Source organism: Carcharhinus amblyrhynchos, unplaced genomic scaffold (assembly GCF_965287045.1).
Source record: "Carcharhinus amblyrhynchos unplaced genomic scaffold, sCarAmb.v2.hapA scaffold_45, whole genome shotgun sequence".
In the NCBI taxonomy this organism is placed as follows: Eukaryota; Metazoa; Chordata; class Chondrichthyes; order Carcharhiniformes; family Carcharhinidae; genus Carcharhinus; species Carcharhinus amblyrhynchos.
The window spans coordinates 389,619-406,872 of NW_027649786.1; the positions used below are offsets into that span (position 1 = coordinate 389,619).

Genomic DNA, 17,254 nt, shown 5'->3' on the forward strand with positions numbered 1-17,254 from the left:
CAGAGAACGGAGGGAAAAATGTTCCCAACGCAGCCCTCATCCTGATGGCTACCTTTGTGTGCGGCTGCATCAAGCTGTGCGTAGATCCTCAGTACACTAACAGCAAGTGCCACTTTGTTTTGAGGTTCTACCTGTCCCCAGTGTTGCGGAGGATGGGACTGGCCCCACTGCCACGGAACGTTCCAAGTAGTTGGACCGTACCGTCCTTCGTGGAGGAATTTTTCCGGAAACACACCTTTGACCACAGGGCGATTAAGCAGTGGTCAGCGCGTAACGTCCTTGAGGCCCTGAGAGAAAAGGGAATGGCGGATCCTGTCGGAAGGTTCCCTGAGCGGACTGTCAGTGTCATCTGGCAGAATGCCTCATCACCAGAACTGACAAACAAGCACCAAGATCTGGCTTGGCTGGTGGTGAGAAGGGCACTCCCCGTCAGATCCTTTATGCGCACTCGAGGTCTCAGCAGCACCGCACGCTGCCCTCGAAGCGGCTGCGGGGCTGATGAGACGGTTGCACACCTCCTTGTGGAATGTGCCTTTGCAAAGAAGGTCTGGAGCGAGATGCAGTGGTATTGGTCGAGGTTCGTCCCGAGCAGCTCGGTGACGCAGGGCTCTGTGCTCTACGGGCTGTTTCCAGGGACGCACACCAAGACAAATATCAACTGCTGCTGGAAGGTCATCAACTCGGTGAAGGACGCACTTTGGTCCGCCCGAAACTTGCTGATCTTCCAGCGGAAAGAACTGTCGTCAACCGAGTGTTGCAGACTGGCACATTCCAAGGTCCAGGACTACGTGCTGAGGGACGGGCTGGAGCTTGGGGCAGCCACCACAAAGGCACAATGGGGAAAGGCCACACTGTAAGGCCTTTAACGGAGGCAGACCGAGGGCCCAGGAACTGCAGAATACCCTCGACCTGCGGAGCTGTGCGCCAATCTGAGCACTAACGGCACACAGTATTTTATTGAGGCATGTATATAGTTTTTAAGTATTGAAATGCAATCATTGTAATCCGCACAAATCTGTAAATATTGAGGCATGGATATAGTTTTTAAGTTTTGAAAGGTAGTCATTGTAATTTGTACAGATCTGTAAAAATATTTTGAATCCACATTGTTTTTGCTATTCAAAGCCCTGTATTTTTGCAATAGATTAATTGTGATTTTTATGAATAAAGTATATTTTTGAAAAAAAAATCCCAAGACACTATTCCAAGAAGAGCACAACAGTTCTCTCAGTGTCCTGGTCTACATTAATCCCTCAACCAATACTGTTCAAATAGATTAATCAACATTTCAATACACAGCAGAGAATTCACAAAAGTAACTATTCAGGGGTTCACTGAAATTCCTGGAAAATTCTGAAAATCAAATTGATCTTAAATGTTTGTAGTGTGGAGACTCTCCCTTCGCACTCTTTGAACATTTAATTATTTAACTGGGATAAAGCTTTACCTATCTGTGTATCTGACCCAGTGGAGAGCTCTCTCTTGGACAGAGCCATTACAGTTCTAACCAAGTAGGAGCCAAGCATTGTAAACATGGTGCTGCTTGGCATGATTGGATTGTTGCTCCCAGTCTCAGACCAACAACTGTACTGGAAATGTACATGCAGGGGAGAATGGTCTGACCATTCTGAGGGTTTCTCACTCTGTATGAAGCTGATTTTCTTCATTGTTTAATTTGATGAAACTATCCCTCTATAACAGTACACTAAACAAGCTCCAGATTTAGTCAGTTCCATGTTAAAGACAGCCATTAGTGATCTTAATGTGAGACAGAGAAATCCAAATGTCACAGGTGATTGGGGTAATTTTGGTCAGTGAGTTTTATATTCTAGATTTTAATGACACGACCTGCTCATTCTTCAAGACCGTGAAGGAGAGAATAATAAAAAAAGTTACCGTTAAAAACTTGATATTGTCCTGTCCACTCAGCTCTTGTTCAATATTCTGAACAGTAACTGAAAGCGATGAGATTTCCTCCGTTATCTTCTCAATCCTCTCCTTCATCTCCTGACTCTTTTTCTCTTTCTCCAGTTTCAGATCTTCCAACACAATCCTCTCTTCCTCACGGAGAAACTGGTGAAGTTTTTCAAATTCAGCTTTAATCTGTTTCTCTGTCTTTACACTTTGGTCCTTTGGAAAATATCAGTGAGATTGAAAAATCAAATGAGGATGTTTAAAACGTTGTTCAGCCTGAGCAGTTCTGTTCATATCAGAATATTAGAGAGAAAAATATTCCTAAGTCTCCCAAGGGTCCTGGGGATTGGGTGGGCTTGGATTGGGGGCAAGGATTTGACTTCTCCACGCTCCGCTGAGATAGGGACCCCATACCTGGAACTGCCCCCTTTAGCTCTGGCAGACCCAAAGATCATGCCTGGCATGGTAATTTCAGGCAGTTCTTTACTCAACATCTTCATTCCTGCCTGTCATGTGTGAAAACTTCAAAATGTCCTGATAACTTTAATCTCCATGCCCCCCTCCTCACCTGGCAGGTTTCCTCAAAGGAAATAGATGGCTTTCAAAGGAAGAGGCAAAATCATTTAACTTCCTTTGAAGAAACCACAGTTGTCACATAGCCTTAGAATCTTTTAAACATTGCAGTCAGGACCAATGGGGATGCTTGAAATGCATTCAAGCATGAAGGAAAGGTAAATAAACACAACTGACAGGAGCCTGAGTAGAAAACCATTTAGCCTACTTCAAAGCACTGCATTTTGAAATTAAAAGAAATCCAAGATTTTCAATGGAATCAAGAGGGTTTTAAAGCATTTAAGCTTTCTAGGAAGGCTCAGAGACTTCAACTAAAGGCTGTGTGACTATATTAGGGCTGAGTGAAGAGTTGTGGAGAAGGGAACCTCCCCAGTGAAACTGACATGGGATACAGGGTAAGTTAATAAAGTAGATTCAAAATTGGCTCAGTTGTAGGAGACAGAGGGTGACGACAGAAGGCTGCTCTTGTGACTGGAAACCAGTGTCCAGTGGCATACCACAGAGATCTGTGCTGAGTCCTCTATTATTCGTAATTTATATAAATGGCACAGTCTCTATGTGGGCAGTAGGATTAGTTAATTTGCAGATGACACAAAGACTGGTCAGATGGTTATCAGTGAGGCTGAGTGTCTTGGGCTATAAGATATAGGTGAGCAAATGGGCAGGTAAGTGGCAGATGAAATTTAACCTGAGAAGTATGAGATTGGTAATGCTCTCCTGGTCAGCAGGGGAGGGTGGTCACCATTTCAGGAATGAGGGTTGTTTCCATCCGCAGAGATTGGGATGGTCTGTAAAAAAGGGCACCCTGATCTCTGAACACCGGCTGGCTAGTGTGACTCACGGGATGCATAAATTTGCACACACTGGGTGGGAGAATCCCACCTGACAAGGTGCTGCCAACGGCAGCAGGAAACACTCTGGACTGAGTACATAGTCCCAACTCAGGATAATCACGCCCAATAGAAATAGATTATCAGATGATCATTTATTCAGAAGAGGGAGCTATTACTCAGGATTGAGTTGCTGAATTTCCCTGTTGGGTTATTGGTGACCATCTTGAATTGAAAACCTCAGGTTTTAGACTCCTTGTTAAGGACAAATATTAATTTTCAATAACTCTAATAGGACATCCCTCAACCCTCACTTTTCTCAGAAAATTGCTGCAGCCTATATAAAGATTCCCAATAGAATCATAGATACTCTACAGTGCAGAAGGAGGCCATTCGGCCCATCAAACCTGCACCGACAACAATCCCCCCCAGGCCCTATCTCCGTAACCCCACAATTTTTTCCCTACTAATCCCCCTGACATCCCCCTAACACTAAGGAACAATTTAGCACAGCCAATCAATCTAACCCGTACATTTTTGGACTGTGGGAGGAAACCAGAGAACCTGGAGGAAACCCACACAGACATGGGAAGAACATGCAGACTCCACACAGTCAGCCAAGTCGGGAATCAAACTCAGGTCCCTGGCGCTGAGAGACAGCAGTGCTAACCACTGTGCCACCGTGCCACCCCAACTGATGTCACCTCTTAGGATGGAATTTTATAGGCCCACTCGTTGGCAAGATTTTCTGGTCACGACAAGGTTGATGGAGTTTTGAGTGGCTCGCTGCATTTTATGGGCCAGCCCCCACCATGATTGATGCATAAAATTCCACCCTTCATTTTGGAACCATCTTTCTGATTTTTTTTGCCTGTTCTCCATTATTTCTTCATCTTCTTGTGGAGACCAGAGAATTGCACAATGCAATTCTACAGAATGTAGAACTAAATCAGATCAGAAATACCTGAATGTGGATTAATGCTTTCTCATAATCCCTTTTTACAGTGTTCCATTCCTCCTTCTTGTTCCAGACAGGTTTCAGTGAGATTCGCAGTTCCTCCTGAATAAAAACATCAATTAATTTGTACATTTTTCATAAATAAATACCTCTAAATAAAATATAATTGTTAAAATTAAAAATATACAAATTATTTTGATGGAGTCCCCTTTGCTTCTCATTGAGCAGTTTCTGAGATAAATTTTCAGCTTGCTGTCTGGTGTAAAACTGGTGTTAGGAATCAGTCACTCATTATAGGAACCACCTGAGATTTTATTTCCACTGAATTCACCAACGTGTTGCCTGAAATATGAGAATAATGCACAGGCTTCAAATTTTATTCATTTAAATTGACTCAATAAAGCTATCAAAAAGTAATTCCGCTACTACTGTACGTACTGTCCTGCAGAACCCATTGCCGTTTTTTGCTTCACTCTAATAAATACTAATGAATTGAGCATGTATGGGGTTTTAGGGACGGGTAGTACCTTTGGCGGGGGAATACGTTGCATCCTTTCAGGGTGGTTTGTCCACACTTGGTCCCTAACTGGCACTCAGCTCACAACTGTGGTTCCCCGCAGTTGTTTGCATGCGACAGCGGCCACACCCCGGGCAACGGCTTCAACAAGCCGGCTAAACCAGGTGAGGATAGCCGACGGGTCTCAACCCTCGGTGAGATAGGGAGATGTCTAACCCAGCATGTGAAGACAGACTCCAGCGGATTGAGCGGACGAGACCAATGGAGCGTCCAATGGTCAAGAAGGCGGTTTCTGCAAGCGTCGTGGAACGCGAAGAACAGGACAAGATACAGAAGACGTCCTGGTCATCCACTGTGCCTAGTCCCATCTCTAGCCATCTTGACTCTTGTTTTGCCACTGGATCTAGATGGAAATTGGGAAGAGACAGTGAGGCTGACACTGCGCAACTCTCCCTCACTTTAATCCAAATCAAGCACTAGTCTTGACGCCATCATTATCATCATGTGTCCTGTAGCGATGGACGAACGACGAAGCAGCAGATGTTGATACATTGGGAGCTGTAGTCACGGACCTGCACACAGGCGGCTCAGGTCTAATGGTCGCTTTCCGCTGACCGAACCAGCAGTGGAGCTTGGCGTCTACCTGGGCGACTGAGCAGTCCACTTCAGGAACACACTGCTCACCTCCGTAGAATGAGGAAGGGGCTAGAAAAGGTGCCCTAAACATTGCCTGCTTCACGACACCCTGACCAGTTTACCGCGGCTGGCAGGGATACCATCTTGCAGTCGAACAAACAAAACACAAGGTGACACCACTCACCACTGGTACTTGGAACGTGCGCACATCTTTGGACAACCCTACAGCAGACAGACTAGAGAGAAGAACAGCCTTAGTTGCCAGGAAGCTTGCAAGATACAACACTGACATTGCACTGACACTGTAGGTCAGTTGACTGAAACTGGAGGTGGATACACTTTTTTCTGGAGTGGTCGTAGCAGCAATAAGCTTCGTGATGCTAGAGTTGGATTCGCCATCAGGAGTCCCTTGTTCGGAAACTTGCTAGTCTATTCAAGGAGGTGAATGGCCAGCTTATGACATTACAGCTTCTGCTACAGAACAGAAGTCAAGCCACCCTGATCAGCACCTATGCTCCCACAATGAACAACCTGGATGAGATGAAAGACAAGTTCTACGAAGAACTAGATGCCCTACTATTAGCAATGAGCAGTACCAATAAGCTGATTTTGCTTGGCGATTTCAATGTAACAGTAGGGTGTGACTGCAATCTGGCAGGGAGTCATTGGGAGGCATGGAGTGGGCAAGTGTAACGCTGATGGCCTACTCTTAATGAAGACCTGTGCAGCACACGACCTCCTCATCACCAACACAACCTTCCGTCTGCCTACCCGTAACAAGACCTTTTGGATGCATCCCCACTTTAAGCATTGACATTTTATCAACTATGTCATTCTCAGGAGAAAAGACAGGCAGGATGTCAGAGTGACCAAGGCCATGTGTGGTGCTGATTGCTGGACAGATCACAGTCTCATTGTCTCCAAAATGAGGCTCCGCATCAGACCCAAGAGCCGACCACAAGGAAGCAAGGTTATGAAAAGAATCAATGTGGCCAAGCTAAAGAACCGCAGCATAGTTTCAGCACTGGCTGAAGACTTAGAAATCAAGCTTGCTGACCTACACCTCGTAGGCAGCGCTGAGGATAACTGGGAACGCTTCAGGGATGCTGTCCATTCATCTGTACTGAAGATGCTCGAGCCCTCTACCCGCAGCAGCATGACTGGTTCGATAAGAATAACATAAGAACATAAGAAATAGGAGCAGGAGTAGGCCATCTAGCCCTTCGAGCCTGCCCCGCCATTCAATAAGATCATAGCTGATCTGAAGTGGATCAGTTCCACTTTCCAGCTTTCTCCCCATAACCCTTAATTCCCTTGTCTATCAAAAACCTATCTACCCGTGATTTAAAATATATTTAACGAGGTAGCCTCCACCACTTCAATGGGCAGAGAATTCCAGAGATTCACCACCCTTTGAGTGAAGAAGTTCCTCCTCAACTCCATTCTAAACTGCCCCCCCCTTATCTTGAGGCTGTGCCCTCTAGTCCTGCTATCCTTTCTAAGCAGGAAGAATCTCTCTACCTCTACCCTATCCATCCCCTTCTTTATCTTATACGTCTCTATAACGTACCCCCTCATCCTTCTAAACTCCAACAAGTAAACTCATCCAATGATGAGAACATACAGGCTCTACTTGTTGAAAAGCACAGTCTTCAGCAGGTCTGTCGGAATGACTCATCATCAACTGCCAAGAAAAATGCTTTTACCAGTGCTCGCAGGACAGTCCAGAATAAACTACATAAAATGCTGGATGCCTGGCTGAGCGCCAAGGCAGATGAAATACAGGGATATGCTGACAGAAACGACTTGAAACGGTTCTATGAAGCCCTCAACACTCTCTACAGACCTCATTCTCTCAAGAGCTCCCCCCTCCTGAGTACAGATGGTACAACTTTCATTACAGAGGGCTCAGATCCTGCAGAGGTGGGCTGAACACTTTGAAGCTGTCCTCAACAGACCGTCATCTATTAACGATGAGGCAATAGACAGGATTCCCCAGGTTGATATCAACAGCGCCATGGATGACCCACCGGTAATAGCCGAAGTCATGAAAGCTGTCAGCCAGCTACCCAGTGGCAAATCCCCAGGGGCAGATGCCATACCTGCAGAGATCTACAAAGCTGCTGGTCCTGTACTTATTGAGAAGCTCACCGAGTAGTTCCAGTCCTTTTGGAAGCAAGGATGCATTCCTCAGGAACTTATAGATGCTTCCATCGTACACCTCTACAAGAGGAAGGGCAGTCAGCAAGTGTGCGACAACCACCGATGAATCTCACTGCTCTCCATCACAGGAAAAACCCTCACAAAAGTCCTGCTAAATCATCTGGTCACTCATCTGGCGACTCATCTGGCATTGGGCCTGCTTCCAGAGTCACAGTGTGGCTTCCACAAAGGTCGTGGGACTATTGACATGACTTTTGCTGCACGCCAACTTCAGGAGAAGTGTCAAGAGCAGAACTGCAAGCTCTACACAACGTTTGTTGACCTCACGAAAGCCTTCGACACTGTAAGCCGACAAGGCCTGTGGAGGATCATGTCAAAGTTCGGCTGCCCCCCCAAATTCATTCAGATGGTATGCCAGTTCCATGATGGCAGATGGCCAGAGTACTGGATGGCAGAGAATCCTCTGAAGTATTCCCAGTCACCAATGAAGTCAAGCAGGGCTGTGTGCTCACACCCACACTGTTCAGCATGATGTTCACTGTCATGCTGAATGATGCCTTCCAGGACAGTGTTGCTGGAATCAGCCTCAAGTACAGAGTGGATGGGAAGCTTTTCAACCTGAGGAGACTTCAAGCTATTACCAAAGTGAAGGAGACTGTTCTGAGAGACTTCCTCTTTGCCAATGACTGCGCCCTGTATACTGGCTCACAGCCAGATACGCAAGTCAGTATGGACAAATTTTCCACGGTTTGTGACAACTGTGGACTCATCATCAACATTAAAAAGACCGAAGTCATGCACCAGCCTGCTCCTCATGCACCGTACACAGAAGCCATCATCATAATCAAAGGACAGAAACAACAGGCAGTGGACCAGTTCACTTATCTTGGCAGCACCCTCTCCCACACAGTGACTATTGATACAAAAGTTAATTGCAGAATAGCAAAGGCTACTTCTACTTTTGGTAGACTGCGCTCCACTGTATGGGAACGTCGAGGAATCAGCCCAGCAACAAAACTGAAGGTCTACAGCACCACGGTACTCACTACTCTCCTGTATGCCTGTGAAACGTGGACTGTGTATCAAAAGGCATGCAAGACAGTTCAATCATTTCCACATGACTTGTCTTCGCAGAATATTACGCATCAGATGGCAAGATAAAGTACCAGACACTGAAGTTCTCACCAGAGTAAGTCTATCATCAGGCCACACACTGCTGATGAGAGCACAGAACCGGTGGGCAGGTCATGTTATCCGTATGTCAGAAAAGCGCATACCTAAGCAGCTCCTTTTTGGGGAACTCTGCTGGAAGACGCTTGCGTGGAGGGCAGAAGAAACGAGTCAAAGACACACTCAAGGCCTCCCTGATGTCACCTGACATAGACACGACCATCTGGGAAATGCTGGCACAAAACCGCCCTACCTGGAGCTGCCTCATCCACAAAGGCTGTCAAGCTTACGAAGCAAGGTGTATTGCTGAAGCACAACTTAAGTGCGAACTGTGCAAGTCCAGAGCCACAGTGTCTACACAAGTCTGTCCAATATATGCCAGGACATTCCATGCCCGAATTGGCCTGATCAGTCATCTTTGAACACACCGCAACCAGACTCGAAATGACTAATGGTGTCAAGGTCCTCATTGATGACATGGACGAACAAGAACACCAATAAATAACTATGATTTAGACACCATGATGTCAATGAGTAATGCCACATGTCAGATATAAATTTAGGAGTCACAGATTATCAAAGAGGGAGTTGAGTTCATAGTGATTTTAAAGAGGTTTATGACATAGGTTATTAAGAACCAGAAGTTTAAATATGCTACAACTGAATGAATTTGTAGGCTATTTAAGAGTAAACCATGTTGGTGTGGGTCTGTGGAGCCTCATATTAGCCAGATCAGATAAAGATGACAGATTTCCTTCCCCTTATTCTTTCATGGGATGTGGACATCACTGGCTGAGCCACCATTTATTGCCCATCCTTAATTACCCTTGAACTGAATGGCTTGCTACACTCATTTCTAGGGTATTTAAGAGTCAACCACATTGTGGATCTAGAGTCACATCTAAGCCAGACCAAATTGGGATGGCAGATTTCCTTCCCTCAAGAACATTGGTGAACCAAATGTTTTTTTATGACAATTTCAAAATAGTTTCACGGTTTCACAAAGACTAGCCAAGACTAGCTTTTTATTTTAATTCCAAATTTATGAACTAAATTTAATTTCCGTTATCTGTTGTGGTGGGATTTGAACCTGTGTCTCCAGAACAAAGAATTAGCGTTCATTCTGTATTACTAGCCTGGGGACATTACCAGGAGTTCCTTACAATGTTGTCCTATGGCCATCTTCAGCTGCTTCATCAATAACCTTCTCCACCCACATGACTGTCCTTTTCAGATAATGATCTAGTTCCCACTTGAATGCCTTGAACCTGCCTCCATTACACTCTCAGGCAATGCATTCCAGATCCAAACCATTGGCTGCATGAAAAAGCTTTTCCTCATGTCACCATTGCTTCTTCCGTAATTCCCTAAAATCTCCTTCCTTTTCTTCTCGATCTTTCCACCAATGGGAGCAGTTTCTCTCTCTGTGCTCCATCCCCAGACCCCTCATGAATTTGAATACCTCTATCAAATCTTCTCTCAGCTTACACTAACCAAAACATTTAATTAATATAATTTTTGCTTTTAAGTGTACTCAATGCTCTCGTTTACAATTTAACATCCAAATTTGATATCAAATTTGTAGCTTGCTCAACAATATTGAGTGCATTCAAAACTACCCAGCACATTCAAAACTACCCAGCACATTCAAAACTACCCAGCACATAAGAACGAGGAGCAAGAGTAGGCCATCTAGCCCTTCGAGCCTGCCCCGCCATTCAATAAGATCATGGCCGATCTGAAGTGGATCAGTTCCACTTTCCCGCTTTCTCTCTGTAACCCTTAATTCCCTTGACTATCAGAAACCTATCTACCCGTGACTTAAATATATTTAGCGAGGTAGCTTCCACCACTTCAACGGGCAGAGAATTCCAGAGATTCACCACCCTTTGAGTGAAGAAGTTGCTCCTCAACTCTGATCTAAACCACCCCCCTCTTATTTTGAGGCTTTGTCCTCTAGTCCTGCTATCCTTTCTAAGCGGGAAGAATCTCTCTACCTCTACTCTACCCATCCCCTTCATTATCTTATATGTCTCTATGAGATTCCCCCTCAGCCTTCTAAACTCCAACAAGTACAGACCCAGTCTATTTAGTCTCTCTTCATAGGCCAACCCCCTCATCTCCAGTATCAGCTTAGTGAACCTCCTCTGCACTCCCTCCAAGGCCAATATATCCTTCCGCAAGTGCAGCGACCAAAACTGCACACAGTACTCCAGCTGCGGCCTCACCAGTACCCCGTACAGTTGCAGCAAGACCTCCCTACTTTTATATTCTAGCCCCTCGCTATAAAGGCCAACATTCCATTCACGTTTTTGATCACCTGCTGCACCTGCAGACTGGGTTTTTGCGACTTGTGCACAAGGACCCCCAGGTCCCTCTGCACCTTAGCATGTTGCAGCTTTTTGCTTTTTAAATAATAATCCCTTCTACTATTATTTCTGCCAAAGTGGATAACCTCACACTTGCTAACATTATATTCCATCTGCCAGGTCCTCGCCCACTCGCTCAGCCTATCCAGACCTCTCTGCAGACTTTCCACACCCTCCACGCAATTTTCTTTTCCACTCATCTTCGTGTCAACACATTCAAAACTACCCAGCACATTCAAAACTACCCAGCACATTCATAAATACCCAGCACATTCAAAGCTACCCAGCACATTCAAAACTACCCAGGACATTCAAAACTGCCCAGCACATTCAAAGCTGCCCAGCACATTCAAAGCTACCCAGCACATTCAAAACTACCCAGCACATTCAAAGCTATCAGCATGCTCAAAGCTATCTAATGTGCTCAAAACTACCCATCCTTCCCTCTAGCCTCTCTCCCCTCCTGCATCTCCCTGAGCCATGAGGCCCCATCAAACTTCCAGTCCTTGGGGGTCATGCTGACCTTGCAGTACATGGGGCCTCCTGAACCTCCCTAACACTTTGTTGCCTTGGTCTTGCTCAGATTTTCACAACAGCACCTAGAAAACATCACTTCTGTTTTCCAGCCTTCCTTGTCAACTACTTTCATTTAGTAAGGTAGCAGGGTCGGTATGGGAGGTGGGGAGAATAAGAAATGGAGGTGGGGAGGCAGTTGAGTAGGTATAAGGAGGATGGGAATCAGGGAAGGGGATAAAAAAGGAGTAAGTGAAATGAAGGACAAGGAGGGGAAAGAAAGAGAAAGAGGAGTGTTATGAAAGAAAATAGCTTGGGGAGGAAAAATACTCAGTAAGGGGTGGTGGAAGCTGAAAGTTGCTCTGGGTGGGGGGTGTTAATGGGAGAGAACTGCTGCAATCTGGGTGGGCACAGCTAGGGGAGGGGAAGTGGGTGCAAAGGTGGGCAGGGTTGTGCTGCATGTGTTATAGCTTATAAAGAAAAATATAAAAATTAAACCTCATCAAATCAGGGTCTGTTTTTCTTCAAGTTAGTTCAATTTCATGGTGTTTGAAATTGAGAAATATGAAAAGTAAACCTGATGAGCGGAATACTGTGAGCTGTTTTGGTTCCTTTATCAAAGATAGACTGGCATTGGAGGCAACCAGGGAAGATTCACTTGGTTTATGCCAGGTATGGAGGGAGTTTCTTATGAAAAGAGGTTGAGTATGTTGAGCCTGTACTCATTGGCGTTTAGAAGAATGAGATGTGATCTTTTTGAGACATACTGGATTCTCCTGAGGCTTGACAGGGTAGATGCTGACAGGGAGATTCCACTTGCAGGAGAGTCTAGGACCAGGGAACTAATCTCAGAGTAAGAGGATGCCCATTTAAGACAGAGATGGGGAGGTGTTTCCTCACTCAGAAGGTAGTGCATCCATCAATTTCTTTCTGCAGAATATTACAGAGGCTGGGTAATTATGTATGTTCAAGGCCGAGATAGATAAATCTTTAACCAAGGGGATCAAGGTTTATGGCGATAAGACAGGAAAGTGAGGATTATCAGTTCAGTCACAATCTCATTGAATGGCCTTAGACTTGATGAGCTAAATGGCGTACTTCTGCTCCTACATCTTATGATCTAACTTGCCGCATGTTTCATAGTAGCAGACGTGGCCCACCATTGGCCAAGTGCGGGATCTTCTGTTTCCCCTCCCCCATTCCCAACTGTCGTTAACGTAGTTTCCCTTTGAATGCACCCAGGTGGTGGTATTCCCATGTGTCTGCTGCTCTTATCCTTCTAGATGGTTGCGGTCATGGGTTTGGAAGATGCTGTCTAAGGGACCTTGGTGAGTTCCGGCAGATGATCTTGTAGATGTTACACATGGCTGACACTGTGCATCAGTGGTGGAGGGAGAGAATGTTTGCCAATCAGTTAGCAACTCTGTCGTGGATGGTGTCAAGCTTCTTGAGTGTTGTTGGAACTGCAGCTATCAAACAAGTGGAGAGTATTTCCTCACACTCCTGACTTGTATAATGGGTCTGTTTTAAATATTTTGGGGGAATATTGTGTTGTTCTGTAAATATGTCTGTATGTGTGTGCGAATGATATAATTAAAATAGGGAAAAGTTAACAGAGTCAGCTTGTCTGAAGAATTGAAGGATGAGGAGCACTACAGGTGCTAAATACATGTGTTTGTTATGAAACTACAGGCAAGCGGTTGTAGGAATTTGCATTAGTGGATAGATGGGGACCTGGTTTTTTCAGCTATTAAATTCCAAAGGGGAATAAAAGGTTTTTCCACCTTGCAAAGTAACAAAGGAAGGTTATTCAATTTTATTTGAACCAAAAGTGGCAAGATAGGAAAGACATGAAAGATTTTTATATTTTGGAATAGTTAAGTTTAAAGAAGTGCTGAGACCAATGGAATTAAAGATGAAAAGGAAAAAGGAGAGTCTCTGGTGGTTGTGGGATGGAGAGAGGGGACAGTGTGGGGGTCACAGCCCCATTCGCCATTGGTGGGAATCCCAACATCTCACTAAATGAGGCAAGGGGGGGGGGGGGGGGGGGGGGGGGCGGGTGGCGGCCTGGAGGGAGGGAGAAAGAGCGAGAGAGTTTAATCTCTGAGTCTCAAAGGATCATGAATCTGTGGAATTCACGACCCCAGAGTGTGGCAGATGCTGGAGCATTGAGTAATTTAAGGAAGAGGTGGACACATTTTGAATTAGTAATGGGTTTGAAGGGATACGGCGAATGGACAGGAAGGTGGAGTTGAAGCAGTGTTGAGATCAGCCATGGTTGTATTAAATGGTGGAGCAGGCTTGAGTGAATTGCCCACTGCTGCTCCTGGTTCTAATGATTCTTATACATGGACAATCAAACAAGTATTTGTCATAAAAGCTTCCCAGAAAAAAGGTAAGTGAATGACTCTCAAAAAGTTTAAAACAATCCTCTGGACAGAAGAGAGCCTCTGAAGATGGATCAATGCTGGCTCCCGCCTAGCACCTTGGTTAGTCCAAGAAGATTTAAGGCAGAGGAGAGCTTTTCAAACTGATCCATACTGGTTTCAGCTTAACATTATGACTAGCTAAAAAGAAGTTTGAATAAAGCAGAAGTATGGAGATCAACTTCATCCATTCGTCCAATCTGGGATAAGTGAACTGTTCCCACTTGTCACAGTCAAAAGTCTTTTGCGTCAATTTAAATTTTAATTAATTTAATAAATGATCTGAAAATAATTCAGGAGTTCTCAATTTTGGTAATGCACCTTCAGGAGTTTAAATCTTCCACATCCTTAAGATTTAAAATCTCTCCATGTCTTTGCTCCTCTCTATTTCTGTAATCTCCTTCGGCCCCACAATGTTCTGAGAAATCTGCTCTCAACTAATCCTGACCTCTTGATTATCCCTGATCTTATTTACTCCCCCATTGGTAACTACACCTCTAATTGCTAAAGTAGTAAGCTCTGAAAATTTTTCCCTAAACTTTTCTGACTCTCCACCTCTCACTCTTAAAAACATGCCTTAAACCCCAACTCTTTGACCGAGCTTTGCTCCATCTGTCCCAACATTGCCCAATGTGGCTCAGTGTTTAATGTAACTTTATAACATTTCTGTGAAGGGCCTCAGGATGTTTTATTACATTAATGCGGCTAGATAAATATAAATTGATCTCAAGTGAAACTCCTTCACCCTCTGTCCCTGGTTTCTGAAGCACTGATACAAATTACTCTAAAGACTGAGTAATTAAATAATAATTACTGAGAGACACTGAAACCCAAATCTATGATTGTTCCCTGTTGAGGATTCTGTTATCTGTTTCTGTATTTTATTTTACACAGGATCTCCTCACCTTAAACTCTTCAGCAGCTTCTTCCACTGGCAGCATCTCGTGGTTTTGATGATTTTTTGAAATCTGACAAACGACACAGATGGGCTGATTGTCAGTTTTACAGAAAACTTTCAGCTTCTCCTGGTGGCGGCTGCATTCCAGCTGAATTTTATCACCTTTGTCACGTTTTACAAATGTCTCTACGATGTTGGAGAGGACGTGGATTGGTCTCAGGTCCTGAGATGAAGTCTCCTTTCTACAGATGGGACAAGAGGCAGTGACAGCTTTCTCCCAGCACTGGATTATACAGGATCGACAGAAGCTGTGATCACAGTCAATTAAAACAGGATCTTTATACAGATTGTGGCAAATAGCACAGGAAAGATCAACTTCCATTTTGAAGGGCTGATCACCTTGTTCGTTACTCTAAGCAAAATGGTGATCAGTGTTCAGTGGGATATGCAATTTCATTTCCTGTTATCAGCAACATTATTATAAACCACAGCCAAGAAAATGACACAGGAAATGAGTAATAGATTGAAGATAAATAAGATTTGTTCACTAATATTACTTAGGGATTCTGCCAGCCTGACAGGCCCTACTCTGTCTCTGTTCCTGTAAAAATGTAGATATATTTTTACATTATGCTAATAGAGGACAAAGCCAGAATAGAATTAAGTTAAACTGTCCTCACAGACTTTTGATCAGGAGTGAGTAAATTATTATTGTATCAATAGAACATAGAACATAGAACATAGAACATAGAACATTACAGCGCAGAACAGGCCCTTCGGCCCACGATGTTGCGCCGACCAGTTACAAAAACAATGACCCACTAGCCTATACCAATCCCTTTTCGTCCATAAACCTATCCAGAGATCTCTTAAACGCCCCCAAACTAGACGCATCTACAACTGCAGCAGGCAGGGCATTCCAATCCCTCACCACCCGCTGGGTAAAGAACCTACCCCTGACATCCGTCCTGTAGCTACCCCCCCTTAATTTAAAGTCATGATGTCATAAGACATCAAATATTTATAATACCAAGACAATGGGTGCTGAATTGGGAAGTAGCCACTTTATTGGTGCAATGAGGCCACATAAAGCTCAGAAATGGGGTCTGAGATGTGACTGCACAGTTCCTGTGAGTAACTGACGCACCGACCTAACGATCTCTGGCAGTGTGTAGAGCAGTCAGATGATGACAGGAATCTGATTTGAAACCACTGTTGCCATTTTCAAATTCCACACTCCAGCCTGTCTTAACCTCACACAGCTGGACATGGTGTTAAATGGAGTGAAGGATCTCCCCAGATTCCCCCTCTAATCAGTTCCATTTAAAGGAAGCGTGTAGTATTTACAGGTTTGTTGCTTGAATATTTCTCCTGGTTGCTCGTGTAATTGTGTCTGATTTTGAGGATTTCCTGCACTTGACTAGTTTGAATATTCTGTACCCTCAGCCCCTTTCCACCGGCACTACGTCCTGCCTCTCCTCCCCTCCCAGACCTGAATCATGGTCTTTATCTTGAAGATCAGTGGATTGATGATAACATTGCTGAGGAGCTCAGTGATGTACAGCTGTTGCCTGATGGCACTATTGTTGATTCCTGAGATTACTCTGCACATTCCAAAACAAAATACTGCAGATGCTGCAAACCTGAGAGAAAATGCTGCACTCAGTAAATCAGACAGCATTCACAGAAAGACAAACAGAGATAATGGGTGGAACTCACTGTTTTTAAAACTTAAACATCATGGCGAGCGGGTTCTGCACCATGTTTCCTGCTGGTCAGGGTGGCAGGAAATTATTTATACACAGGTGATGTCTCTCTGAAACACCAGCAGCACATTGTGCCAAACATCACATGAAACTGTTAGGGAAGATCATCAAGAACCTGAGAATTTGAAAAACACAATCTTTTTAAAAGGGGCTACTTACATTTAAGTAAGAAACTCAAGCAACAAGAAATAAAGTTGATGCCAGGTAAAATGAAGTTGCATGAGTAAAAGTACACTGAAGCCAATGATAGGACATCTTGGTCGTGGATTAGTTTTGTCCTGTAATATGTGGGAAGTCGTGGAAGCCATTTGTGACTTTGATAACCACAGAACCCTGAGTTACAGATTTTGAAGCCCAAGCAGTAGTTGGGGTAATAGTGGCTGAGAGCTATGTGAAAAGCACTTTCAGAGTAGTCACACCACAGCATAGGAGACTGGAGGCAAAAGGAAATGAGTGATCAAGAAAATTAGGCAGGTATTGTAGGCATTCCCCTGGGGCCCAGTGCACCAATCAGTTTTCTG

At 44.5% G+C, this 17,254-nt stretch overlaps 1 protein-coding gene across 1 annotated transcript in view; it reads right to left on the bottom strand.

The window, feature by feature from the left end:
* Positions 1-15,349, bottom strand: part of LOC145337230 (uncharacterized) — a 97,471-nt gene extending 82,122 nt beyond the window's left edge. The window contains exons 1-3 of the mRNA XM_080182022.1: positions 14,975-15,349; positions 4,282-4,377; positions 1,897-2,130 (exon numbers count right to left, since the gene is read on the bottom strand). Coding sequence (XP_080038148.1) covers positions 1,897-2,130; positions 4,282-4,377; positions 14,975-15,349 — 705 coding nt within the window. The remainder of the gene's footprint in view (positions 1-1,896; positions 2,131-4,281; positions 4,378-14,974) is intronic.
* Between the last annotated feature and the right edge of the window lie 1,905 nt (positions 15,350-17,254).